The sequence below is a fragment of the Metarhizium album genome (genome assembly GCF_000804445.1).
Source record: "Metarhizium album ARSEF 1941 chromosome Unknown scaffold_4, whole genome shotgun sequence".
Lineage (NCBI taxonomy): Eukaryota > Fungi > Ascomycota > Sordariomycetes > Hypocreales > Clavicipitaceae > Metarhizium > Metarhizium album.
In genome coordinates this window covers 173106-199511 of record NW_024467578.1, presented here as the reverse complement: position 1 = coordinate 199511, position 26406 = coordinate 173106, and the positions used below count along the sequence as shown (strand labels likewise).

The 26406-nt window shown below is 54.0% G+C and overlaps 11 protein-coding genes across 11 annotated transcripts; 6 read left to right on the top strand and 5 right to left on the bottom strand.

Moving 5' to 3' along the window:
* Positions 1 to 987: 987 nt before the first annotated feature.
* On the top strand, positions 988 to 3328 carry MAM_02353 (transcription factor Fst12; the record flags this gene model as incomplete). The annotated part of the gene is made up of 4 exons (XM_040821152.1): positions 988 to 1105; positions 1189 to 2788; positions 2849 to 2932; positions 3019 to 3328. The coding sequence occupies 4 exons, from the start codon at positions 988 to 990 to the stop codon at positions 3326 to 3328; spliced, it is 2112 nt and encodes a 703-aa protein (XP_040680566.1).
* A 574-nt stretch (positions 3329 to 3902) lies between these two features.
* MAM_02352 (uncharacterized protein) lies at positions 3903 to 4882 on the bottom strand (the record flags this gene model as incomplete). The annotated part of the gene is made up of 2 exons (XM_040821151.1): positions 3903 to 4454; positions 4514 to 4882. The coding sequence occupies 2 exons, from the start codon at positions 4880 to 4882 to the stop codon at positions 3903 to 3905; spliced, it is 921 nt and encodes a 306-aa protein (XP_040680565.1).
* Positions 4883 to 5543: 661 nt separating this feature from the next.
* Positions 5544 to 6702, bottom strand: MAM_02351 (SWR1-complex protein 5; the record flags this gene model as incomplete). Its single annotated transcript, XM_040821150.1, has 2 exons — positions 5544 to 6192; positions 6281 to 6702. 2 exons carry the CDS (start codon positions 6700 to 6702, stop codon positions 5544 to 5546), a joined length of 1071 nt encoding a protein of 356 aa, XP_040680564.1.
* Positions 6703 to 8803: 2101 nt separating this feature from the next.
* On the top strand, positions 8804 to 9820 carry MAM_02350 (Cytochrome P450; the record flags this gene model as incomplete). The annotated part of the gene is made up of 2 exons (XM_040821149.1): positions 8804 to 8995; positions 9068 to 9820. The coding sequence occupies 2 exons, from the start codon at positions 8804 to 8806 to the stop codon at positions 9818 to 9820; spliced, it is 945 nt and encodes a 314-aa protein (XP_040680563.1).
* Positions 9821 to 10337: 517 nt separating this feature from the next.
* Positions 10338 to 12092, top strand: MAM_02349 (WD domain, G-beta repeat containing protein; the record flags this gene model as incomplete). The annotated part of the gene is made up of 1 exon (XM_040821148.1): positions 10338 to 12092. One exon carries the CDS (start codon positions 10338 to 10340, stop codon positions 12090 to 12092), a length of 1755 nt encoding a protein of 584 aa, XP_040680562.1.
* Positions 12093 to 13538: 1446 nt separating this feature from the next.
* Positions 13539 to 17943, top strand: MAM_02348 (SNF2-family ATP dependent chromatin remodeling factor snf21; the record flags this gene model as incomplete). Its single annotated transcript, XM_040821147.1, has 3 exons — positions 13539 to 13631; positions 13727 to 17665; positions 17725 to 17943. 3 exons carry the CDS (start codon positions 13539 to 13541, stop codon positions 17941 to 17943), a joined length of 4251 nt encoding a protein of 1416 aa, XP_040680561.1.
* A 1451-nt stretch (positions 17944 to 19394) lies between these two features.
* On the top strand, positions 19395 to 20488 carry MAM_02347 (uncharacterized protein; the record flags this gene model as incomplete). The annotated part of the gene is made up of 2 exons (XM_040821146.1): positions 19395 to 20205; positions 20277 to 20488. The coding sequence occupies 2 exons, from the start codon at positions 19395 to 19397 to the stop codon at positions 20486 to 20488; spliced, it is 1023 nt and encodes a 340-aa protein (XP_040680560.1).
* Positions 20489 to 20680: 192 nt separating this feature from the next.
* MAM_02346 (protein tyrosine phosphatase) lies at positions 20681 to 21502 on the bottom strand (the record flags this gene model as incomplete). Its single annotated transcript, XM_040821145.1, has 3 exons — positions 20681 to 20766; positions 20839 to 21189; positions 21274 to 21502. The coding sequence occupies 3 exons, from the start codon at positions 21500 to 21502 to the stop codon at positions 20681 to 20683; spliced, it is 666 nt and encodes a 221-aa protein (XP_040680559.1).
* Positions 21503 to 21895: 393 nt separating this feature from the next.
* MAM_02345 (thymine dioxygenase) lies at positions 21896 to 23275 on the bottom strand (the record flags this gene model as incomplete). Its single annotated transcript, XM_040821144.1, has 4 exons — positions 21896 to 22028; positions 22125 to 22351; positions 22450 to 23052; positions 23099 to 23275. 4 exons carry the CDS (start codon positions 23273 to 23275, stop codon positions 21896 to 21898), a joined length of 1140 nt encoding a protein of 379 aa, XP_040680558.1.
* An 822-nt stretch (positions 23276 to 24097) lies between these two features.
* MAM_02344 (uracil-5-carboxylate decarboxylase) lies at positions 24098 to 25225 on the top strand (the record flags this gene model as incomplete). Its single annotated transcript, XM_040821143.1, has 1 exon — positions 24098 to 25225. One exon carries the CDS (start codon positions 24098 to 24100, stop codon positions 25223 to 25225), a length of 1128 nt encoding a protein of 375 aa, XP_040680557.1.
* Positions 25226 to 25326: 101 nt separating this feature from the next.
* On the bottom strand, positions 25327 to 26154 carry MAM_02343 (DNAJ domain protein Cwf23; the record flags this gene model as incomplete). Its single annotated transcript, XM_040821142.1, has 1 exon — positions 25327 to 26154. One exon carries the CDS (start codon positions 26152 to 26154, stop codon positions 25327 to 25329), a length of 828 nt encoding a protein of 275 aa, XP_040680556.1.
* Between the last annotated feature and the right edge of the window lie 252 nt (positions 26155 to 26406).

Sequence of the window (26406 nt, the reverse complement as noted above, 5' to 3'; positions counted from 1 at the left end):
CCAACCCTCCTCGAGCAGCCCAGCACACGCCAGCACCCAACGCCTAGCACCCCCAGCACCCAGCACCCAGCACCCAGCACCCGAGCTCTTGAGTCTTGACTGCGGCTCCCGGCCGACGCCGCCCTGCCCTGACGCCACGGCCTCCATCATTTGGGCGACTGTGTGAGCCATAGGCCCATAAACCCCCCCGGACTCTCGTCCACCCTCGTACTCTGAATACTTCTCGTCTCTACGTTTATTTCTTCCCCTTTCCCCCCACCCTGCGATCCTCCCTTTTTCGACCTTGGATCATCTCTTTTTTTTTCTCTTCCATTTTCCGAGCCACGTTGTCCCTCGCGCCGCCCAACCCCGTCGTTGTCTTCACGTCTCCAAGACACGGTCATCACTCGGCGTTCCCTTGTTTCCGCTTCGAATCCAGCTGGCTGTTTGACGACGGGATATCGGACATCCATCTACGGACCTGGCGACCTCGTGTGTCTTGAATCTTCTTGCTTTTGCCTTCTTTCTTGTTGAGCCTTCCTTAATTCTCCTCGATCCTCGCTTCGCGCCTCGTCTCTGGCTTCGACCAGCCTTCAGTACGGCATCCCGCCTCGACGGCCAAAAACCAGGCCCATCGCGCCCGACTGAAAACTCGCTTGATGCAGTGGCTGGGTCGGGCTGTTTTTTCCCCGCTTCCTTCATTAAGTGCACCATCAATTTCGACTATCCGGGCTGGTCTCGAATATTTCCTCGTTCCTGTCGCGAACCCGACACGAGCATCGATCAAGGCAGTGCCTCTCCTGGAGCATCACTTTCACCTGGTAAAAAAAGCGATTGTTACTCGGAACACCGTAACGGCCTAACTGGTGTCCAATTGTGCATTCAGTTGCATTGCAACGTCTCTCGCCATTTACCTGCGCCCTGTGACCACACCTCACCAAAGGGGCTTCTCATTGCCAGTCGGGACGAGCGCGTTGGTTTCGACGGTCGGTGGAACACATCATCACAATGTACTCACAACATGCCACAATGGCACCCCAAAAGCCGGAAACCTTCATGCTGAGTACCGAAGCGCAGCAGGCATTGCCGCACGATGCTCAGGTCGCACTTCAACAAGTAGACAATTGTATGTCGCAGTCTCGAGCGGTCATGTCCCCGACAAGCCCTTCCGTTGGGTTATTTGTATTTACTAACCGCTGAGCTTCGCAGTAAAATATTTCCTCATCTCAGCCCCAGTTGATTGGCAACCAGATCAGTATATTCGCCGATTTTTACTGCCCACCGGCGAGTACGTCTCTTGTGTGTTGTGGAACAATCTCTTTCACATCTCCGGAACCGACATTGTACGATGCCTGTCATTTCGATTTCAGGCTTTTGGCCGCCCTGTCAAGAACTCCAAGAAGTTCGAGGAAGGCATCTTTTCTGATTTACGAAATCTCAAGTCTGGCACCGATGCGTCCTTGGAAGAACCCAAAAGCGCGTTCCTTGACTTTCTCTACAAAAACAATTGCATTCGGACACAAAAGAAGCAAAAAGTCTTCTACTGGTATAGTGTTCCACATGACCGCCTCTTTTTGGACGCTCTTGAGCGGGACTTGAAGCGAGAGAAGATGGGTCAGGAGGCCACCACAGTTGCAGTCAGCGAGCCTGCATTGTCGTTCCAATACGACTCGTCCCAGTCCTTGTACGAGCAACTGACAAAGACGCAACAAGCCAACTCGTCTTCATTCAATGCCCAACAGGCCACGTCGTTTCCTCAAAGCCAGTCGACTTCTCCCGTATTGAGGGCCATGGACTCTATGCCACCTCCGAGCATCATGCCTCAAAACATGGCTGCGCCCGTGGGTGAACCGATGGACCACCACATGGTCTCTTACGAAGCCATGCCGATGGCCACCGCAGTTCCCCAGCAAGTTGCTCACGTCAAAAGAGAACCTGACCTCACCCGTGTCCAGTACAACCAAAATGGTGTGCCCATCACGCACGGCCATCAGAGACATGCGTCCATGCCCACCTACGGCTTAGAGTACTCTCCCGCTCCGTCCTTTGTTTCCTCTCAGTACGAGGACTATAGCAACCGAGGCATCTCTTTCGAGCCCATCACCCCGCCTCAGCATGCACTGGCCATTACGGGAGAGCCTGCATATATCGCCAACGAGGAGACCGGATTGTACTCTGCCATCCCTGATCATCTTTCGGGGGTCAATAGTCTCAATGGCATGGTTCCGTTGCCCCCTTCCAACCTGGCCGGATCGCAGTTCACTCGTTCGTACGGCACAAATAATGTATATTCTGTCATCGAAGGTTCTCCGACGTACAAGCAGCGACGACGTCGGTCTTCGATTCCGCCGCAAATGTCCGCTATTCCCGGTGCACCTGTTCCCAACGCCGCAGCTCACCGGCCGTCTGATTTGAGACGATCCGTTTCAGCCTCTGTTGGTCCTGTGGCTGAGGGTGAAGAGTCGGCCGATAATTCCCCCCCTGGACTTTCCTACAGTGCATCCGGCATGTCCATGGTCAGCCAACAACACAAGGATGTTGTCGATTTGTCTCGGCACGGTACGCCACTGTCCAACGTGGATGTGAGCCCCGCACTGAACTCCATGGCCCTTCAACAAGGCTATGGAGATGAGCTTTCTCACGACGGCGTCATCAAAGATCACCGTCGCACCCTGTCTGGCCCCAGCGGCGTCATTCGACGGGCTCGTTCGGCTACTGTGATGGAGCTAGGCCCATACCCCCACAAGTCTCACTCATGCCCTATTCCAACTTGTGGGCGACTCTTCAAGCGTCTCGAGCATTTGAAGAGGTATGTCCAGACTTCTCCATGACATATCAACCGATTTTGTAGACACTAACTTTGTGCCAGACACGTCCGAACACATACGCAAGAGAAGCCCTACATTTGTCCTCACTGCAGCAAAGCATTCTCTCGTTCTGACAACCTTGCTCAGTAGGTCTGCTTTACACAGCCATTTCAGCTAGAGGAGTTCATTTTTTTTGTCGATAAAGATTGACTGACTCGTCTTCTACCCGCAGGCACAAACGCACTCACAGCCGCGAAGATGGCGGCGAGGGTTCTTTCAACCTCTCCGCCGAGGAGGAAGAGGAGTACTCGGGCGAAGATCGCCTCGGCTCTGTCGAAGAGGCATCTCCTACGTCGGAAGCTGCATACGTTCCTACCTCTCTCAATGCTGCTGCCAACGAATCCGTCTCATCTTCAAATAATATCGGCAACACCCACAATAGCGCCATGCACCAGCCTCAGGCATTCAGCAGCTTGCAAACCCTCAGCATGCCCATGACTATTAGCCAACCAGCTACGATTAACGCCAGCGGCATGATGTAAAAAATTGATAATTTCATGAGATATTCCAACTCTATTTCGCTTTCTTCTCTTGTTGTTACATGAATCACCCCTGAGGATCTAGCTCAGTTATTCAGGCGAGGAATTGCTCAGATACTACCCAAGTCAGCTACTACTGCATCTTATTTCCATTGATCTGTCTTATCTTATATTATTTCTCAGTTTCCCCCTCATTCTTCTTGCGGTCCCTGACTGGTGGAAAAAGGAGGAGACAACCCATAGATGTGTGCTCGGCGTGCTGAACGATAAGGACGAATCCATCGTTTATTACAAGATCTTGGACGGACATGTAGGAACTATATTATTCAGACGGAGATGCAGGATAGGACGCCTTTGTACATTTACTGCTTTTAACTCGGAAATCGGTGGGGCAGATGGGAGGAACTTAGATGTAGGCCTTGGCGATGCCATTGAGCGGGCTGTTGTACTTGAAATGAAACGACCAAAATACGAACAAAACGAAGTGTTTCCCAGGTTTGTTGTTGTTGCCAACTAGGCACCGCCGCAGAGAGACCAAGTAAGCCTCGCCTTCGACGAACACTGCCCGTTGACCCATCTATCTTGCCGCTCTGCGCCCAAATACATCCCGCTTACCCTCGATCCTCTTGACGTCTCTGTCGGTGATGCGCAACTCGGCACCCTTGAGTCTGCCCACGCTCGGCCTGTCGACATCACTTCTCGGACCTCTCTGCCGCCTCTTCTTGCCCGTTTCCCTCTCCAAGATGATTCCATTCTCCTTGGCCTCGCGTCTCCTTTTGGCCTCGCGCGCGTGCGAAGCGGCCACCATGCCCTTTCTCATATGCATCGGCATCTTGTGCTGCCCGTGTATCGATAGCTTCGAGCCGAGCGCCTGGATGCGCAAGTCGGTTGCCTTGTGGCGTATGCGCCCTGCGGCAAAGGACTTGGGCTGCGGGGCGTTGGAGGACACAGACGAGAGGGACTTGGTGGCCGCGTGGGGGGCGAGCAGGTGCGACTCTGCGAGCAGGCGGCGGAGCTCGAGGTCCTGCTTGAGGAGGGAGGGTGCGTCCTCGGGGAGGGCGGACGACTTGGAGGAGCCGCTGGGCCGGACGGGGTCCGGGAAGGCGGTTTGGTCGGGGGGCCGAGAGGACTAGAGATGGGAGTCAGTCAGTCTGTCTTGGTCGGCGACATGAGGGGGGAGGGACGGACCATGAACGCCCTCAGCTGGCGCCTGGACATGGTCTCCCCGGGCGGCCGCGGGGCCGAGTGGTCGATTATCTGGACGGCCGGTGCGCGTTGGACAGACGAACACGGCCTGCCGTCGCCGCTGGGTGCGCGCCTCGCATGATGCCCGTCGTCGCTGTGGCTGTCGTCGCCGCTGTCGTCTGAAAGCCCGCCCCATTCGGAGTCCCCTTCGCTGTTGGCCTCGTCTGCTTGCCCTCCTCCCGGCGGGCTGGGCGTGGAGGCGCTTCCGGCGAGCGGCTGGAACGTGGCTTCGAAATGGCGGCGGAGCAGTTCGTGTGCGTCTGTTTCGCGTGTTGACGAGTCGGGCGCCTTGCGCTTGCCGAGGACGGCCATTCTGTCGCTCGTGGAACCTTTGTGGTGCGTCGAGGAGGTGGTGGTGAGGTGTCGATGTGCCGGAGAGCAGCGGGCTGGTGGTTTGAAATTTTTGGGAGAGGCTGCTCATGCTCTCAGCCTTGTTCTTGGCGCGCGTTAGCGGCGGCGTGGGCTTCAAACATTGGTGAGGGCACCGGAGCGGGGGCCCATCGGCGCTTGCGTGCCCCAAATCCAACGTCTCAGCCTCGACTCTCAGGTACGTACCAGACTCCGCAATGACCTTTGTCCCGACTCCAAGTAACTTACTCCGTGGCTGGACTCATAAATCATGCAGCAAAACTTTAGACTGGTTGACTGGCAATCCCTCGTCCTGGGGGTCCGGACCTTGGCGCGACCATGACGAATTCGACTCTTTATTTATTTATTTATGTTTTGCTTTTGCGACTTGCAAATTTGGGCTGGTGCTGCCTTGAGCAATCACCTCGACACTGGCCTTGAAAGCGTGCAAATGGTGACGACAATCTTTCGGTCTACATACCAGTGAACATTTGTCTCCATTCCGTATCGTACACTAGAAAAAAGAACCGTCCTGTTCGACCTTTCAAGCCCAGAGCCCCGTCTTCCATGGTATCATCCCAAACGCCCGAGTATGCGGTATGCGGCCGCGCTTCCGTTGACGCAATCATGATTTCCCAGCTATTCTGGCTCGCCTTGCGTCGTCCTCCCGTAACGCCTCGCTTCTCGCCAAGAAGTCCTGTCGAGCGGTATACGAATCCTTGGACTTGCTCGCCAACTCCAGCTCGTCCTTGATTCCCTCCTTGTCCACGTATCCTGCCCAGTCTAACCTACTCTTCTCCACGGTATTGAGCTTCTTGGCTCGGGCCTCCCTGCCAGCTTGAATTCTCGCAGCAAGCCCGAGATTCAAATCTGCCCGTCCCGGCCCAAAGTCTATAGCAGGCTCAAATGCGGAGCGGAACGCTTTTCTCGTGGCGCGCTTTGTTGGCGATGAATCCATGTCGCGGGTGTCTTGGCCCTGCGACGCAAGATACAGCTTGGCCTCGGCGGAATCTCTGGCCACAACCTTCTCCTCGGTGTGAACCCGACCGGCAAAGTTGAATGTGCGCTTAATGCGAATGCTATTCGATTGGGGGCCATCCGATGAGGCGGTTGCAGCGGCATGACTGTCGGAGAGCTCTCTCCTCGGCTCCCTAGTTGCTTCGTCTGACGGCGCGCTGGATTTGATTTGCTCGCCGGATATCATCCTCGCCCACAGGGCATCCACGTCGATGGTAACGGGGCCATGGCTCGCGGCGTACTTGCGTTCCTCTTTTCTAAAAGAAAACAAGAAGGAAAAAGGAAAAAGCATTCTGTTAGCCTGCAGCCATTCGCATGAGAAGACGCGACGGAGGAGGAACTCACTCCGCTGCACGTTGAGCACGAGTCTTGACCAATCCTCCTTCGCCGCCTTCATCTTCGTCCACGGGGCGACCCTTTTCTCCTGCTCGCTTCCGTCTTTTGTTGCCCTTTGATATTACGGCTTCGTCGCCGGAGTTGTCGTAGCCATCACCGACCGCCTGTCCGTCTGCCTCGGGCTGCTTTCGCTTCTTCTCGCCGGCTTTTCCGTCTTCTTCGGTATCCGACTGGTCGGACGCTGGCTCGGGCGCTTCATCGGGAGCAAAGTCCGAGTCTTCGGACGAGGCGTATTGTTCGTCTTCCTCGTCTAATACTAGATCCGGAGGCATCCTCGTCGCCCGCCGTGTGGTTGTAATGAGTAGAGGAGCAAAACGGCCAGCGGCCTTTTGGCGACGTGCGTCTTGCGTTTGGGCGCCGGGGTCGCGCATCTATACGGGGCAAAGAAGGCAGCGGCAGCCAATCAAAGGCGAGAATTGCAATTGCCCGACACCGGCCTCTTTTGTAAGCGGCATTGTCCGCCGTCAAGTCACAAATAAGCAAAGTATTGAACGTCTGCAGATTGTCCAATTACACGGACACATCGTTCCCTGCCGCTTCTTCCATGGAACCCTCCTCTCTCGTTGGCACAACATGATGTCGTCATTAGGGAGGCAAGGAGTGATGCGTGTCTCTGTTCTATCACCTGGGGAACCGCCGTCTATATCGTGTCCGTCTCTCCACACGGCAGTATCATGATTCATCAGTCACCTCTTCGCCTACGAGTGCTTATTGTCCACTCATGTCGCCTCCTGTCTTCACCGAATGGAGCTTGTTGCCGCGGAATCCGCACCACCTCCCGGAGCACCCGGGGCATGGTCCTTATGTCGGGGAGATGCAATTCTGCTGCTGTACGGTCGGATTACAGAAGCGACCGACGAGCTAGGATGTCGGTAAAAGGGATTTACCATGAAAGCGTCAACCTGCAAAGCTGTCTGACGGCCGCAAGCAATATTCTGCAGCTTTTCTTGTTCCTGACTGGTGCCTCGGACGAGACGTCCTGCGATATTGTTGCATGTGTGATACGCCTTGAACCACCAGGCTCTGGAGTGGAAAATCTCCGGCCAACTGACTTCTTGTCTGTCCAGTGATACCAAGCCGAGGGCGTTCTGCTTCGATAAAGCAATCGAGTCCAGTTTGTGAGGGCTCTCTCCGCCTGGTGTCACCGCTATTCCGCCTCCTGAGCACGCATGACCGGGCCGGGATGCACCACAAGACACAGGCTAGGTTGGTACTGCCTAGCAATGCATGACTCGATTTCTCCTTGCTCTTACAGACCGCTTACGTCCGTATGACTGAACAAGCGATGTCATACGTGGCAACGGGGTGTGCCATGTGATGTAACGCTGGAAATGTTGGTCTGCTTTTGTCTCGCATAGCTCGTGCAAGTTGAATCGGCCTCATGCTCGGCCTCATGGCCATGAGATCTGTTGTACTGACAAATCATGCATTTGATCTGCAGTGCTTCTCCAAGACACATTGATCGAGCGGTGCTATTTGCACAGTCCCCGTTTCTGACGTTTTCCTGCGCAGCATGTCCGATGAGTCGGGTCACATTGCAGTAACCAGGTTGGCCAGTGGCAGCCCCCCGAACACACGATCTTGGAGGCAAAAGGCCATCGCGCTGCCCGAGGACCAGAATCTTTGCCGCCATCTTAGGTGCGTGGGGTCGTCCCACCAGCTCGGCAAGCTACGCGTTGTGCCGAGTGTACTCACTCGTATGAATTTCAATTTGTGCGTCCTATTCGATAGCCCGCCTTGACTATGTAAAGGCCGGCAAGCACGGGAGGTGGGTGATTCAGAGGGGATGCAGCCTGGTGATGCATGAGTACCGCTGAGGAATTTGGTTGTTATAGGCAGGAACTTGTTTAGTTATAAATTGAACGAAGGAACGCATGTCTGGTACCAGTTTGTCCACCTCTCCTTGTTGAGATTAAGTCAGTTTTCCCACAGATAAGCAAGACTAGCCGAAAACATGGAGTCTCAGGTCGCATACCATGCCCCCAGACTGGTTGGCGTCGCTCTACTTGCAACCGCAGTATATGTTAGTATAGACGTCTTTGGGTCTGATGTTGGTATACTAACCTCGATGGATACAGTTAATATATTCCGCTCTGTCCAATCCTCTTTCCAAGCTGCCTGGTCCTTGGTATTCGAAATTTACAGACTTGGTTGCCAGATACCACTACTACAAAGGAAACAAAGTCTTCTATGTCCACAAGTTGCACAAAAAATTTGGTACAGCCTCGTGATTCTCCACGGCATTGTATGAAGGAGAGGTAGTAATCTCATGGAACAGGTCCGTATGTTCGCGTCGGCCCGAACGAGATCTCCGTGGCCGACCTCGACGCAGTAAAAATCATTTACAGCACCAGAGAGACGTTCCGGAAAACCATATTTTACAGACACTTGACTGCACAGCCCATTTCGAACATGTTTACGACTGGCGATGTTGACTATCATCGGAAATTGAGAAGACTCATGTCCGCACAAATGTCAGAGTCGTCCCTAAAGTTGCATCTTCCGACGGTAATGTCCCGCGTAGAATTGGCCATCCAAAGAATGAAGGAAGAGATGAAGACCCAAGGACTTGTGGACGTCTTCAAATGGAGTCTTTTTATGGCAACAGACGTCATAGGCGAGCTTGCCTTTGGTGAGTCGTTCCAGATGTTAGAGAAAGGCGAGGTATGTTGCGGTGCCCGCGTAAACACTTGATACCCTTGACCTGCTAGGACACTGACGCGGTTTGGACGGCAGAAAAACCAGTACATCCGCGACCTAGAGGGAGTCGGAGCTTTATCTGCAGTTCGAGTCTGCTTCCCAAGGCTACTTGGATTGGCACGAAAATACCCACTGCCCATCTTTCAGAGGAACCTTCAACAAGCTGGCCGAATTAAAGGCTATGCCGAGCAGTCTCTGAAACGCTATCAAGAGTATATTGACGAAAAGCCAGACGCACCACGGCAAATATTAGTCACCAAGTTGTTCAAGGCCCGAGAGGATGAGAAGTTGTCGTTCCCGGAGATCGTGATAAATGCCCAGTCTTTTATTGTAGCCGGCAGTGATACAACATCGAATTCTCTGACCTACCTGCTCTGGTCCATCTGTCGCCGTCCTGAAATTCGGAATGCGCTTGTGAAGGAGCTCCAAAAGTTGCCTGACGAATTCAGTGAACATGATCTGCGAGAGTTGCCTTTCCTAAACCAATGCATCGATGAAACGCTTCGTCTCTTTACCGCAGCTCCAGCAGCACTTCCCCGAGCGGTTCCCGCAGGCGGAGTCGAGTTTGGAGATTATTGGCTCCCCGGAGGCACCACGGTAGCAACCCAGGCGTATACAATGCATCGACATCCAGAGATTTTCCCACACCCTGACGAATTTGATCCCCATCGGTGGGCCGCGCCAACAAAAGCCATGAAGGAGGCCTTCATGCCATTCGGTCGTGGACCGAGAAGTATGTCCTCCAACCGACGCATCATCTGTTGTCAAGACTTGACCCTTGACCGCTGACGCCAACTCAGTTTGTATAGGATTGCACTTGGCGTATATAGAGCTTCGGCTCGCCACGGCACGTTTTTTCCAGGAATTTCCCACGGCACATGTATCTGCGCGTGACGGAATGTCAGACAATGACATGGCTGAGACAATTTTTTTCCTGATGAGCCCCAAAGGACACCGGTGTTTGATCGAAGAAGCATGATGATAGCTGCGTTGCGCTAGGTTTGTTTGCAGGCTAGACAGTTGGAACTAGAGACTAGGTTAGTTCAGGCGCGAGAGAACGAAATCGGTGGCGGCAGATGGACACCAAGGAAGGCTTAATAGGTGCTGATCAATTGAACCAAGTATTGAGCTGGATCGTACGCTGATTCTAGATTTTCCACGTCAAGACGGAAGAAAGTGCCGAGAGCCAGCCCCACACGTGACGGCACGATTCTGGACGCAAGAACTGGGATGCAAGCGTGCAGGCTTCGCACCTTCTGGATCAATCCAAGGTAAACCTTTGCAGCTTTATTGCGAAGTTGCAGATATGGCAAGCGACGACGATTTCGAAGTAGAGACGCCCGACTTGGCAGAGCATGATCCTATGAGAGCCTTCCTTCCAGCCTCCTTTGGCAAGAAATCCAAGGAAGCGAACATTGCAGCCCAAATCGACCGAAGTAAGAGGAACACAAATGCCACAGCAACTACTGGTTTGCTAGATGCAAAGGTGTCGGAGGCGAAGGAACCCATCCCCAAGGGGCGGGATTCTAGCGATAGCGATGATAGCGACGACGATTCGGACGATTCCGACCACGGAGATGAGTATCCCGTGTCTCACGAACTTGTTTTGAAGACACACAGTCGTGCGGTTACCACGGTTTCCTTGGATCCCTCCGGAGGCCGACTCTTGACTGCTTCTCTCGATTGCATAATTAATTTTCACGACTTTGCGTCCATGACACCAACTACACTACGAGCATTCAAGACCGTTGATCCCTATGACACGAAGAAATCATCCAGTACGGAGTCGCACCCCATCCACCACGTGGAATTCAACGAGCTTTCTGGAGGCGTCTTCCTATGTGTCGCTGCTCACCCGCAGGCTAAAATCATGTCAAGAGACGGTGGAATCCTGACGGAATTCGTCAAAGGAGACATGTATCTCAGAGACATGAACAACACGAAAGGTCACATTTCAGAAATCACTACTGGAACGTGGCACCCAACAGACAAGAATATTTGCGTCACGGCCGGCACGGACAGCACGCTGCGAATATGGGATGTCAACAACAAGCGATCTCAAAAGGAGGTAGTGGTGTTCAAGTCCAAAGCCGCAGGCTCAGCAGGCAGAACGAAAATGACAGCGGTAGCCTGGGCCAAGCCATTTCAGGGTGGCAATAATGTGCTTGTGAGTGCAGCGCTCGACGGTACCTTGGTTATGTACGGCGGCAATGGACCATTTGCTCGACCTGCGGGTGAAATTCAAAGCGCCCACAAGCCACACACTTGGACCAGCGGCATTGATATCTCTTCTGATGGCCGCATGGTAGTTACACGAGGGGGTGACGACCTTATCAAGCTCTGGGACACCAGAAAATTCACCGGACCTCTTGTCAGCGTCTCTCACACAGCCACGGCAGATCACTTCACGACCAGCAATATTCGATACTCGCCAAACTCCACCAGCATCATTACCGGTTCGGAAACAGGACATTTGCATATTCTGAACCCTGGAAATCTTCGGGCTGAACATGTGACACCTATAACACCCGGGTCGCCTTTGGTCACTGTGAATTGGCATCCAAAGATCAACCAGATTGTTACAGGTTCTGCCAACGCTGAAACGCACGTCTTGTATAACCCAACAACCTCAAGCCGCGGCGCCGTGGAAGTCATGTCTCGAGCGCCGAAGAAGCGCCATATAGACGACGACCCGAACTTGACGATGGATCAAGGGCTAGGCATGTCTGGCGATGCAATCATCACACCTGGTGCGTTGCCTGGTGCCAAGAAGTCGGGCGTGACTGGGACTGGTCGCTCGAAGGATCCGCGTCGACCCCATATCCCTCAGCAAACTCCATTCCAAAAGAACCAACCAGACGAGAAACATGTTGCTAAGAACATCCCACTTGCTCGCATGTTACACGAAGATCCTCGGGAGGCGCTGTTGAAGTATGCCGACAAGGCCCAAAATGATCCGATTTTTACCAAAGCATGGAGTAAGACACAGCCCAAGACACAGTACGCGGAGCTAAGCGACGAAGAGGGTGATGGGCCGGACAAGAAGAAGGCGAAAAGGTGAATCCAGTATGTACGACTCCCCTTTTGGAATGGATCGATTTAAATATTAGGCGCGACCCCATGCACGATTTTACCGCCGCCACTACCGATAGCGGGAGGTCCACCAGGGCCGATTTCGACAAGTTACTTTTGCTCAGCCCGGTGGTAGTATGTATGTACAACGCGAAGGATGTGTGTCTCTCTCTCATGCAGCATGATGGCCCAGACGAACTGAACTGTCTGCGGTGCTCGGAACGCATCCTTAATTACATGCACCCGTAATGCCGCGAGGGTTGCAGTGGATGTACCACTCTCCGCAAGGTCCCAGAAGCATATTGGGAAACCCTGTCATCGCATTGTCGATACCCATTCCCCGCAGACTTTTCCGGTCGATATAGACGTGCCCATCAGTCCATCAGTAAAGGCTGGGTATCGGGCCCAAATCTTCAAAGACACGTATCTGGGGCGTTCGCTGCATCAAGGAGATTGTCCTAGATGCGAAAGCGTTACGCGCTTCATATATCGGTACACGAGGTACCTACCTAGGTAGGCAGGTATTTATTTGTCGCAGAGTTTGGTTTCTGACCGTTGAAGCGCCATGGAGTTTGCAGTACCAGACCGACGGTCAAACCTGAGAGGTCCGTCCCCGGGGACTTCGAGGATTACCTAATACAGCTGGATTTGACTTGCCCATGCCCTTTCACGTGACCGCACACAGCCAATCGCTGTGTCGTTCTCGAGCATGAGTGGCGGGATTCCGCCTGCGCAGACGTCGTGCTGAGATTTACCGTGGCCAGGCGGCCCAGACTGCACCAGCCATCACGCTCAATCTTGTCCGTTGTCTTCACCACTCCCCATCATCAACCAGCGAGGAAGCGCGCGCGCATCCCGAAAATCGCCAGGTCCCCTCGCAAACCATCCGCAGCCATCTCCAATCCTCGCCAACTTGGTGTTGCACGCGATTTGCACGCATTCTACGCTCGAGGTACCCGCCCCGACGCGCCCCGTCACTCCATTCGCACTTTTTCAATCCCTCGCCGCCTCCTGGCCTCACATCCGGTGGTCTCCTACATTACCTGAATCCCTTGTGTATTTTCCACCCCCACGCCTCGCCGGCCGACATACAGCCCGTCCAACGCGGCCGTATCTGATATCAGACGACTTGCAACACGCTTCCCCGACGTGTATACATTCGCTCGGACAGTGTCTCTCGCTGCGCAACGCTCCATTCGCCGAGCATCGACGCGACGTCTGAGATTTTCGTCTCTCTCTTTTTTTTTTCTTTTCGCATTCCGCTTCCGTCTCTTTTCCCTGTTGACCACTTCGCGACGCTCGAGAATCCTTTTTGCTCGCAACACGACCATCCGTAACCAGTTCACCATCGTCATGCTCCGTAAATAATCCGAAATCACAATTGTTTTACCATTGGGGTATATTTTTCGGTGCAGACAAAAACCACGGGTCCATCATGGCGTCGGTGCAAGCTCCGCCTGCGGTGCAACACCCAGGTGCGCCGATGCCTGCCGGCGCAACCAAGCAGCAAGCCGAGGAAGTCTTCAGGGTACGTATCAAGCACGGCTATTTGACAATGGATCTCCATGTCGATGCCCGGCGGACCAAGTCTGATGACTCGGATACTGATTGATGCATATGTAGAAGCTGAAGCAGATGAAAGAGCAAGGCGTCCCTCCCACGGACCCCGAATATGTCAAGGCCTCCCACTTCTTGATGAACTTCCAACAACAACACAACATGCGCAGAACCCAACAACAGTTCATGCAACAGCAGCACCAGCAGATGCCAAATGGTGTTTCAGGCGGCCGACCGCAACAAGGCACTCCTCAACCGGCGCAAACCAACGCTGGCCCTCAAGGCGTTCCCGCAACTACAGCACAGACACCCGGCGCTGTTTCCACTGCCCCATCTGCTCCAGGCTCTGGCTCAAATCAGTTCAGTCAACAACAGCTTGCTCTTTTGAGGCAACAGATCCACGCATTCAAACTTCTCGGCAAGAATGCTGGTGTTTCTGTTCAGTTGCAGCAGGCTATCTTTAATCAAAGACAGCGTCGGCAGGCTTCTGCCATTGATGCCATCTCGAACTCTGCCAAGACCGTACACTCAAGTCAGGATGCCGAGAAGGCACCTTCAGCAGGACCAGAGATGCCAACCGACGAAGAACCTCCCATACCCAAAGCTTACACGTACAAGTCTGTCAAATCGCCCTATGGTACGAGCATGATTCGACACTCGATCAGATACCTTGATCATGCGCAGCGCAAGAACCGTTGGTTCATTCCGGGCGTCTTTCCGACTGGTATTGACTTCGACCACCTCCGGTACGAGCGAGAAGTTGTCATATTTAATCGAATGAGCCAACGCTACGCTGAGCTCAAGAATCTACCGGCAAACTTGGCTCACTGGGACTCCACAAAAGAGACATTGGAGGCCGATGACACGCTAAAGCGAAAAGCCATAATCGAAATGAAGAGCCTTGCTTTGTATGCTAAGCAAAGGGCCCTTCGGGAGAAAATCGGCCGACAAATGATGCATTATGATAATTTGGCCATGACAACGAACCGAAGTCATTACCGCCGAATGAAGAAGCAGAACGTGCGTGAGGCTCGCATCACTGAGAAGCTTGAGAAGCAACAGCGTGACGCCCGCGAAAATCGAGAGAAGAAGAAGCACAGCGATTTCCTGCGTGCCATCTGTCACCACCGCGCTGAAATCCAAGAGAGTGCCAACTCTCAGAAGACCAAGTCGCACAAGCTCAGCCGTCTCATGTATGCCCAACACTTCAATATCGAGAAGGAAGAACAGAAGCGTATAGAGAGAACGGCCAAGCAGCGTTTGCAGGCTCTGAAGGCCAATGATGAGGAGGCGTATCTCAAGTTGCTTGACCAAGCCAAGGACACTCGTATCACACACCTGCTCAAGCAGACGGATGGTTTCTTGCACCAACTGGCGTCGTCGGTTCAGGCCCAGCAACGCCATGCTGCCGAGGCCTACGGTGATGATGCCGAGCCATTCGTTGAAGAAGAGAGTGACGACGACGACGAGGAGAGTGGCAAGAAAATCGACTACTACGCGGTTGCACATCGCATCAGAGAAGAAGTTACCGAACAGGCCAGCATTTTGGTTGGTGGTACCTTGAAAGAGTATCAGATCAAGGGTCTACAATGGATGATATCTTTGTACAACAACAACCTTAATGGTATTCTTGCTGATGAAATGGGTCTGGGAAAGACCATTCAGACCATCAGCTTGATCACCTATTTCATCGAGCGCAAGATGCAAAGTGGACCTTATCTCGTCATTGTACCTCTGAGTACCCTCACCAACTGGAACCTCGAATTTGAAAAGTGGGCACCGTCTATCAGCCGAATTGTCTACAAGGGTCCTCCAAACGCCAGAAAGCTACAGCAGGAGAAGATACGACAAGGTCGATTCCAGGTCCTCTTGACCACGTACGAATATATCATCAAGGACCGACCGATTCTCAGCAAGATCAAGTGGTTTCACATGATTATTGATGAAGGCCATCGTATGAAGAACAGCAACTCTAAACTCAGTGCCACTATTCAGCAGTATTACACAACTCGCTTCCGATTGATTCTCACTGGCACCCCTCTTCAGAATAATCTTGCGGAGTTGTGGTCTATGCTGAACTTTGTTTTGCCCAATATTTTCAAGTCTGTCAAAACTTTCGACGAGTGGTTCAATACGCCATTTGCCAATACCGGTGGTCAAGATAAGATGGAGCTTACCGAAGAAGAGCAAATTCTTGTCATTCGTCGTCTGCACAAGGTCTTGCGACCATTCTTGCTTAGACGTTTGAAGAAAGACGTGGAAAAGGACCTGCCCGACAAGACCGAAAAGGTGATCAAATGCAAGTTCTCTGCCCTCCAGGCGAAGCTGTACAAGCAAATGGTTACACACAACAAGTTGGTGGTAAGCGATGGCAAGGGTGGAAAGACCAATGCTCGTGGTTTGAGCAACATGATCATGCAGCTCCGCAAGTTGTGTAACCACCCGTTCGTCTTTGACGAAGTTGAGAATGTCATGAACCCTATGAGCATCAGCAACGACCTGCTATGGAGAACAGCTGGCAAATTTGAGCTTTTGGACCGCATCCTACCCAAGTACCAGGCCACGGGACACCGAGTCTTGATGTTCTTTCAGATGACGGCAATCATGGACATCATGGAGGATTATCTGCGGTACCGGAAGTTCGAGTATCTGCGCCTTGACGGTACAACAAAGTCTGATGAACGATCAGACCTTCTCAAAGAATTCAATGCCCCTGACTCGAAGTACTTCATGTTCTTACTCTCCACTCGTGCTGGTGGTCTTGGTTTGAACTTGCAGACCGCAGATACCGTCATCATCTACGACTCTGATTGGAATCCTCACCAGGATTTGCAAGCTCAGGACCGCGCTCATCGTATCGGTCAAAAGAACGAGGTGCGAATTCTTCGTTTGATCAGCTCAAACTCAGTCGAAGAGAAGATCCTGGAACGTGCCAGGTTCAAGCTGGATATGGACGGCAAGGTCATCCAAGCCGGTCGATTCGACAACAAGTCCTCGGAAACTGACCGCGACGCTATGCTTCGAACCCTACTAGAGAGCGCAGATATGGCTGAAAGCGGAGAACAGGATGACATGGAAGATGAAGAACTGAATATGATGCTTGCACGTTCTGATGATGAAATCACAGTCTTCCAGAGGATTGATGAAGAACGTGCTCGGGACCCTGTCTACGGTATTTCAGCTGGTGCAAAGGCTAAGCCTAGACTCATGGGAGAAGATGAGCTGCCCGACATCTATCTGAACGAGGGCAATGTGGTTGAAGAGGAGACTGAGGACCTTGTGCTTGGCCGTGGTGCTCGTGAGCGCACCAAGGTGCGCTATGACGATGGCTTGACAGAGGAGCAATGGTTGCTGGCGGTGGACGATGATGAGGACTCACCCGAGGCCGCGGCCGCCCGCAAACAAGCTAGAAAGGATAAGCGAGAAGCAAACAGGCTCAAGAAGATGGCGCTGATGAACTCGATTGATAACTCACCTTCAGCCAGCCGCGCGAGCACGGAAGAGATCGAGACGCCGAAGAAGCGTGGTCGCAAACCTGGCAGCAAAAACGAGAAACGCAAAGCAGAAGATGGCGATGAAGAGCCGCCCGCCAAGAAGCGACGGGGTCCGCAAGGTCGACCAAGCAAGGCCGGGTCAGCCGCGGCTGATTCCAAAGTCAGTCCTCAACAGCGTGAACTTTTACAAAAGAGTTTGCGAGCCATCTATGATGCCATGATGAATCTGGAGGTGGACGACATTGAACCCCTGGCTGAAGACGACGAGTCGGATGCTGGCAAGCGCCTGATCATCGGCCCGTTTATCAAGCTACCGCCCAAGAGAGACTATGCCGACTATTATGTGATTATCCAGAACCCCATCTGCATGAATCAAATCCAAACCCGCATTAAAAAGGAAGAGTACTCCAGCCTCAGCGATTTGCGAAAGGATTTCCAGCTCATGATTCGCAACTGCCAGACGTACAACGAGGATGGCAGCATTCTCTACCAGGATGCCAAGACTATGGAGGTAAGTTTGGAGCAGCGCGAGTTGTTTTTTGGGGGACTATATCTAACGACGTTGCGCAGGAGTTTTTTAACAAGAAGTTTCAAGAGGAAATAGAAGCTCATGCCGAATTGCAGGAGCTGGAAGCAGGCAGCAAAGCAGGATCTGCTGCGCCATCGGGCCAGGGAACAAGCACACCACAGCCAAGCGGCGGTACTAGAATCAAGATCATTTCCAGCAATGCCCGCGCGAGCGAGGCTGCCAACGGCGCCAAGTCGTCTGCTCAGAGTGACGAGGAATGAAGCACACACACGACAAAGAAATTCAAGTTGGCGTGACGGGGCAGGGATTGGAAGGCACCACAACCTGTGCAGGATGTCAATAATACTCATAGCTGGCATCCTCGAAACGCGACTCATTCCCGAGTACTGGTGATGCAACGCGGCGGATCTGTTTCACATGGGTCATTTTTGGCAACGGGATTTTTGTCTTTGTTGTTTTGTAGCTGTTTGACACTGCGATTCCTTTTTTTTTTCTGGGCGTTTGTCTGGCTGGGGTTGCCAATGTGTATCAAAGGGATGGAGCGGCCTAGGGCGTATTCAAATACCAAGCGTATGGAAATGGTCGTTAAACGATGGGACGAGGGGGGCTGCAGCAATCGAGACAGAGATGAAGCTGGCAGGGTGTTTGGGACTCCCTTGCCGTGAAGGACGTGAAGCCCGGTCTGGGCAGGCATGCCTAGATACGGAGTAAAATGTATTTTAGTAGAAGACATTGACGAAGATTGTACAAACCAAGTTAGACGTGACGAACAAGAGTATGCGGAAGGGTGATTGATGATGCGTCGAGCATGTGAGAATCGACATTTGATGGTGTGAGCAAGGCCTCCAGGTTCCTAGGCCTAAAATGCGAAAATCTCTCTCTCCAGAGACCATGGAGAATGCAAAGCATCTGAGATGGTTCTGATGCTATGGCGTGGTCGCGTCATTTTGTGTGTTGTGTGTGTGTGTGTGAGGTGACGCCCAGTTCCGTGGTGGTGTGGTGTAAATAGATGGGTGGCAGGAGCGACACGGCGAGACTACCTAGGTACTTACCTAGTAGGTACTTACGTCAATAAAGCGTACGTTGTCCTCCGTACCTTTGTAGTTACCACGACTCACAACGGAACTCAACTTGATCCACATCATCGTCGAGAAACCGGTCGCCACTGCCACGCCGGGCCATGGTGCACATGCATCGCACGGAATAAAACCAAGTCCATCCAACTAGATGATCGTATCGCATCATGAAAAAGACGCTACTGCTGTGTTTTATCCACGGCTTCAAAGTACGTCGGCTCGTCACGAGCGCCCCGCCATGTGGCGATGCTGCAGGGCAACGGGACCACGCATAATCATCCGACCGCACTGACGCACCGTCCAGGGCGGCGAATCGACCTTTGGGGACAACTACGAGTTCACCAAGCACCTCAGAGACATTGTCGCCCAAAAACTACCCAAAGTCGACGTGCGGGTGCTAGTGTATCCCAAGTATGAGACGAGGGGGGACTTGGGAGAATGCGTGAGCAGATTCCGCAACTGGTTCGTTTTGCCAAAAGAAAACTCCCCCGGCCCGGCCCTGCTCTCCTCTTTTTTTACTCTGTTTCTGTTCTGTTCTTTATCATGTAAAAAAAAATCTCCAGTTGTGTACTCGTGGCCGGCATACACATCACGTCGCAAGTGAGACGCTAACAGTGCGGCGACATGTCGTCAAAATGTACAGGCTGGAAGACAAGGTTATAGATATGGAGGTAGAGTCAGGCACGTCGTCGCCGACGGTCGATCCTTCGGTGCGGACCATCCTCATCGGCCACTCCATGGGCGGCATAGTTGCCGCCGAGCTTCTCATCGCGCTGGCGTCGGAGAAGCCCATCTACTCGGAAGACGGGATCCAAAAGCCGGACGACGAGAAGCCCGCCTTCAACGCCTTCATGTTCCCCTACGTCCAGGGCGTGCTGGCCTTTGACACGCCGTACCTTGGGATATCGCCTGGCGTGGTCGCCCACGGCGCCGAGAGCCACTACGAAACTGCCGCGTCGACAATCTCCCAGATCGGCGGGTTGAGGACGGCGCTCTGGGGCACGGGCAAGACCAAGGCGCCGGTGCCGGCTGCCGCGCCTGCCGGACCGCCGAGCGCGTGGCAGAAATGGGGCAAGGTAGCCATGTACGCTGGCGCGGCGAGTGCCGTGGCCGCCGGCGGAGCAGCAGCGTGGATGAATCGCGACCAAATTGCCGAGGGGTGGACGTGGGCGTCGTCTCATCTCGAGTTTGTGGGTTGTCTCGCAAAGGCCGAGGAGCTGAAGAAGCGCGTGGGGTTCGTGGTGCGGCTTCACGAGGAGTTGGGCGTCGGATTCGCAACTCTGTACACGAGGTTGGGCAAGGGTGCGGCCTCCAAGAAGGTGAGTATGGTTGGGACGGTTCTAGGCAAGGAGAGGACGTTTTGTAATCTACCCAAGACGACGAACGCGGGCGATTGGATGGAGGCCGTGAACGATAATGCGAGAGACGAGACAGTGGCACACATGAGTGAGTTTCTTCTTCGTTCAAGTTGCGGGTTGGCTTTTCACATGGGGACATCTTGCTAACCGGGCATGTAGCCATGTTCGAACCGAAGGAGAACCCTGGGTATGGAAAGTTAACCCATGACGCGGCTTGTTTGATTGCCCAGTGGTCACGGAACGACTGGTACGAGAGTTCGACTAAGACGACAACGGAGCCGGTGCAAAGTGTACAAGTGGACGACAAAGGAAAGGGGACAGAAGAAAAGGACACAGGGAGAGACAAGGAGACCACAGAGCAACTCGCATAAAGCTCACATCCGTAATTATCCCAATTATAATTTGCAAGGTGCATACCTCTCTACTTTTGTTCATAGCCAAGTCTTGGACCTCTTGTCACGATACTAGAATACCTTTTTCTAATCTTCACAGACGATCTACACAGGTATCAGACCGTTCGGGCCCTCACAATTAGCCTGTGGAAACGAAAATTCGGTTCAAGTCTACTGCGCCTTGTCATCCTTAGTCTTGGGCGAACGCAGAATCTTGCTCCTCTGTTTCATCATATGCGTGAACAGAACATAAGATCCTGCAGAATGGTCAGCCGCTCTCTGCCCCCACCCCCAGTACAACCACTTTCGTTAGGGCGGGAAAAACGTACCTGGAACGTAAATGGCCAAAACGATATACAAAGCCCAGGGCGCAAGGCTACTCCTCTCCGCGGCGGGGACGGTCGCCCCAAAGACAAGCATGCACTCGCTCGTGATGCCCATGGGGTACAGCACGTAGAACATGCTATACCGCGCCCAGGTCAGCAATGCGGGCAGGGCGCCGGCGAGCGACAGCGCAAAGTAGCTGTATCGAGCGACCTCGGTGACGGACCAGGCGACCAGCATGGAGGTATAGAAGGGCGAGAGGGCGAGGAACGGCCACGTGTTGACGACGGGCCAGACGAGCAGGAGGCGCGACAAGACTTGCATGGTGGTGGTGGACACGGGGGCTCGGACGATGCCTGCGGGTTGGTTTTGGGTAAAACTGTGTGAGTTGGGGTTCTCTGCTCATTGTGTCGTTTCCGAAACGTCGTGGGACTCCATACCTAGCAGGGAGTGCAGAATCTCCAAGACGGCCACGGTCTGCGTCCATTTCGTCCACTCCCCCACGGCGGCGTAGACGGCTGCCGGGCCGCGCAGGTACAGCGCCGCGATGGTGCGGCCGAGCACTACGCTCCACGCAACTGCGGACGCGGAGTTGTAGAAGATGAGGTAGGCGTTTTTAAGGGGCGATGCCGGCTTGGAGCCAGGCTCGGGCTTGGGCTTGTCGGCCATGGCGGCAGCGTGGTGGTTTGCCGGTGATGGGGAGTTTTTTTTTTTGGAGTTAAGAATTTCGGTGCGGATTGTTGGGGACGAGGCCATCGCGTCGCGGGCCGAGGCGATGGGGCGATTCCAGGGTGGCTCCTTCCTCCCTCACGGCGACACGGAAGTGGAGAGACATTTGGATTGACCCGCCTCAACTTGTTCAACTCGCCGTCGTCGGGATGACAACGGTTCTCCGTCTTACTATCCATGGAAGCGTCGCTCGCCCCTCTTCATGTTTTGTTATTTTCCGAGGGCTGTAAATGCGATAGGCGAAGCACTCTGGAGCAATCATGGCAGAAGTCGTCTTCATAAATCTTCACATTGGTTTCCATTTTCCACCAAATCAACACGCAGAGCCCACCATCAGTACGTGGCCGCCAGTCTCTGCACCAAATAATCGCCAGTCTTGACACCCTTATATTTCTTGTCCTTGTCCGAGGCATATGTCCCTGGCAAGGTCTCAATATAGCTTTCGGAATTCGGGTTACAAAAGTACCTATGATGAAGGAAAGTTAGTTTTCTGTGCTGAGGATTACCAGACCGCCCGGTCGCGTCATCTGCAAGCGCTTTGGCTCCCGCGGTCAATACGCACGCGATACTATATCGAGGAGGGTAGGAGTCATCCGCCTTGTGTGGTGGCTCGACAACTCGATGGACAGTGCTCTTTATAGTGTCATTGCTCCAGCGAGCTAGTAGGTCGCCTGCGTTGACGACAATGGTTCCTGGGATGGGAGTGGCATCGACAAAGTGGCCGGTCGGGCTTTTGACCTGCAGGCCGCCGCGGCTATCCTGGAAGAGCAGGGTGATTGAGCCATAGTCCTATGTTTCGGTCAGTAACCCCCTTCAGAGGAAGAGATGCCATGCTGAACGACGCAAAGGTTACGAGGGGAAGATGCATGGGCCCTCGAGATGCATACACTATGCTCGCCGGCCCTCACCTGGCCGGGATTGATTTTGAAGACTTGGGCCTTTACAGACGGATAATGCAACAACCGCAGGTTATTGTCGCCCGCGTCCACAAACTTATCAAAGAAGTCTTCTTGAATCTCCATTCCGAGGGCGATGGCTCTCATGACTTGCACATGCAATGCTTGACAAAGACGGAAGAATTCGTTCATGTCTGCCCTGAAACCCCTCAGCTTGCCGTCCTCGGGTGGCCAGTGGTTGGGATAGTTTAGGTCAGTGTCACGCCCTATTTCCAAACTCTCCTTCAAATCTGGTGCGGCGCTCCGGACCCTGTCAACGTCAGCCATGTCTTCCAGCTGGGAGACCTTTTCGCGGCCCGGCGCCGAGTAGCCGCGGTTGGCCTCGGGCGTGGTCCAGCACAACTCCATCTTGGCGTCAGTGTCGAGGGCGAAGAAATCGGCGGAGCGGGCAAAAGTACGACTGAGGACCTGGGCCTGAATTGGGTGGTTCTTGAGGTATATGAAGCCTGCGGTTTGGAAGCCATGGAGGACGGCTTTGGCGGTAGCTTGGCGCTCCTCGGGTGCGCCTTTGAGAAATTTGGAAAAGTCTATGAGCTGCGGCAGCAGAAGTCAGCATGCAGGAAGTCGTTGTGGGCAATACAGCAACGTCAGTATAGCCAGCAGCAAGCAGCGGTAGAGCAAACCAGCTACCGGCGTGGTGGTTGCTGGTGATGACTACAAGTACAAGCAGGAGTACGGAGTAACGAGCAAGCGCATTGTGCTTCCCACTCACAGGAATGACCAGGCCATCCTTGGCTACCGCAGCATCAGTCGCCATGGTGAAGGCGCTCTTGTTTTGAAGAATTTTTGCTACAGGGAATCTCTTTTTTAATGATTTCTTGTAACAAGGGAGGATCACAGCGATGATTCGGGCAAGCTGAGAGACTCGAGCAGTCTACGCATTAAGTACCTAGGTAAGCAGGCGGCCAACTGGGCGGTTTTCCGAGATGCTCTCCATTATTACGGCCCATGGTTGGCGCCGTGGGCGTCAACCTGGTTCCCCGCAGATCTGCTGATGGGGGCCAGAGTACTAAGTTACGTATTATCACTAGAGGGGCTCGAGTACCCATGTACATGCAGCAAGTACATGCAGTACATGCAGTTACCAACCTACCATTGCCGTGCGGGGCATCCCTCCACCGGCCGATACCAGTCGTTATCGCAGAGACGGAATTGGGAGGGGAAGCGAACCATCCCGTCTTCCCCGCGAGCCGCCAAGACACTGCTCCTCGTGTCATGGACGGGAAGAAGTAAGGAGGAAAGGGAGGGAGGGAAGAGATGCATGGGTACTGTGAACGAATATCAACAAGTCCACGCGCTGCTTTGATTCGCGGACGAGGCCAGGATTCCACCGGTAAAGATTGCGTGCGTCTGCCTGCTCGGCAAGCCATCAGGGCCCAGGCACTTGCTTTCTTGCTTGCTCGGTGCTGCTACAACAACCATCACCATGTGGGCGTTTTCTCGCCTTTTCATGCCCCTCATTGTTGCGCAAACAGCCTCGTCCACCCCCACGCAGGCGGCGGCAACGCCTCAACTTCAAAGCTCCTGCCTCTCACTCTCAGCTCACCTGGCGCAAGCACGGCCCCGGCCCGTCATGGCCATGTCTAATTTGACCGTCGTCGACGTCCACACCCACATGTATCCCCCCCAGTACATCAAGATGCTCGAGTCTCGGACCACCATCCCCCTGGTTCGCAAGTTCCCCCAAGCACCCGAGCCTCGCCTCATCCTGCTGGAAGCCGAGCTGGGGGACTTGCAAAACGCCGTGGACGACGCCTCGGCAAAGCCTCCGGGACGACCCCTCACGTCTCACTTCGCATCTCTCGACCAAAAGATTCACTTCATGGACACTCACCACATCGATATATCTGTCATTTCTCTGGCTAACCCGTGGCTGGACTTTGTCGACGCCTCCCAAGCCGGCGACATTGCCGAGTCCGTAAACAATGAATTCTCACACATGTGCGGCAAGCACCACGGCCGCCTCTTCTTCTTCGGCACCTTGCCTCTCACAGCGCCGTTCCAAACGCTTCTGGCATCCATATCTCGGCTCAAGGACCTGAAATACTGCCGTGGGGTCATCCTTGGCACCTCGGGGCTCGGTAAAAGACTGGATGACCCGCGTCTGATGCCGGTTTTCGAAGCCCTTGCTGCCGCAAACCTGACAGTCTTCCTCCATCCTCACTACGGCATGCCCAACGATGTGTGGGGCCCTCGTGCTGGCCAGTACGGCCATGTCCTTCCGCTGGCCTTGGGCTTCCCCATGGAGACGACTATTGCCGTGGCACGAATGTATTTGGCCGGCGTCTTTGACCAGGTCCGCAACCTGAGGATGCTGCTGGCCCACAGTGGCGGCACTCTGCCCTTCCTCGCCGGGCGAATCGAGAGCTGTATTTTGCACGACGGACAGCTTGTCCGAGAAGGGAAGGTTGGCAAAGGTCGTCGCACGATCTGGCATGTGCTCAGGGAACAGATCTATCTGGATGCCGTCATATATTCCGAGGTCGGATTGACGGCCGCAATCGACGCAAGCGGTTCCGACAGACTCATGTTTGGGACCGACCATCCCTTCTTCCCGCCCATCACGAGTGACGAGCAAGGACAGTGGGAAAGCGTCAGTCTGAACGCGGAGGCTGTTACCAAGGCCGTTGGCCAAGGATCTGCCGAGGCCAAGGCAATCATGGGCGCAAACGCCATTGGTGTTTTAAGGCTAGAAGAGCAAGCATGAGATGGTTCTGCGTCGTCTTGAATAAAGGATTCTGTAGCAACGTAAATGGTCTTTTTTGTTTTCCTCCGCTTTCCCGGCGCCAACGATTGTCGAAATTTCTTTTAGGTGGCTGCTGTTTCATTCTGATACCTGACCTCGGCTTCGTGAATCTTGCTTCGGACCTCCTGAACGACCCTCTCTGCCTCTTGCAAAATTTCCGCTGGCGTATCGTCCTTCTGCAAGTTCCTTACTGCCTGAACGGCGCGCAGTTTGTCGCAGACCAGTTCCCAGTACCGTTTGTTCAGACTCAAATCCGCAACGTAGTCTCCCGGAACGTTTATGACCCCATTCGCAGGACCAGAGGGTTTGCCGAGGGACCCGAGAGTGGCCTTCATGCTCTCCTTGGCTTGTCTCCTTCTCGCCTTCTCGTCCCTCTTCTCCTTCAGCCGCCTCCTAGCCTCAGCCAGGTCCTCGGCCTCCTGTGCAGCCTCGGCCTGCCGCCTGGTCTCCTCGTCACGCATCCGTTGTTGCTCGGCCAGCCTCTCCCTCTCCTTCTGCAGCATCTCCCTGTCAGCCTGCTGCACCTCCTCCCTCGCCCGCCTGGCGGCATTCTCGCGCGCCTCAAGATCGTCAGCAAACTTCTTGCGCTCCTTGTCCATCGCCTCGCGCTCCTGCCTCCGCAAGAGCTTGGCCTTGCTCGCCCCATCGTACGCGGCGCGCGCGTTTGCGTCGGACAAGACATCTCTCGCCTTCTCAAACAGCTCCCACTTCTCTGCGTCAAAGTTCTCGCGGGCCTTGTCGGGGTGGTACTTTAGGGACCGTTTCCTCCAGGCGCGGTGGATGTCCTCCTTGGGGGTGAGCGCATCGACACCGAGAACGTGGTAGAGATCGATGTCTCTGTCGGCATATTCGCCTGCGAGGCGCACGAGGTCTTGGTTGTCTCCGCCCATTCTGTCTGGCTGGTTGGCTGCGGCGCGCTGCTTGTGAGGTACCGAGGTGCCGTGAGCAAAAAATATCTCGTCTCTCGTCTCTCGTCTCCCCTCACTCGTCACACGCGAGAGCAAAGCTTGGGCGACGGATAGGCTTTTGAAGCTGATGGGGGAGCAAGAAGAGGCTGGGTTGTCGTTAGGAGGAAGACGTGACATGCATCTCTCCATGCGACCCGCTTTTGTGCACATGCCAACCCTGGACCCTGGGCCTCC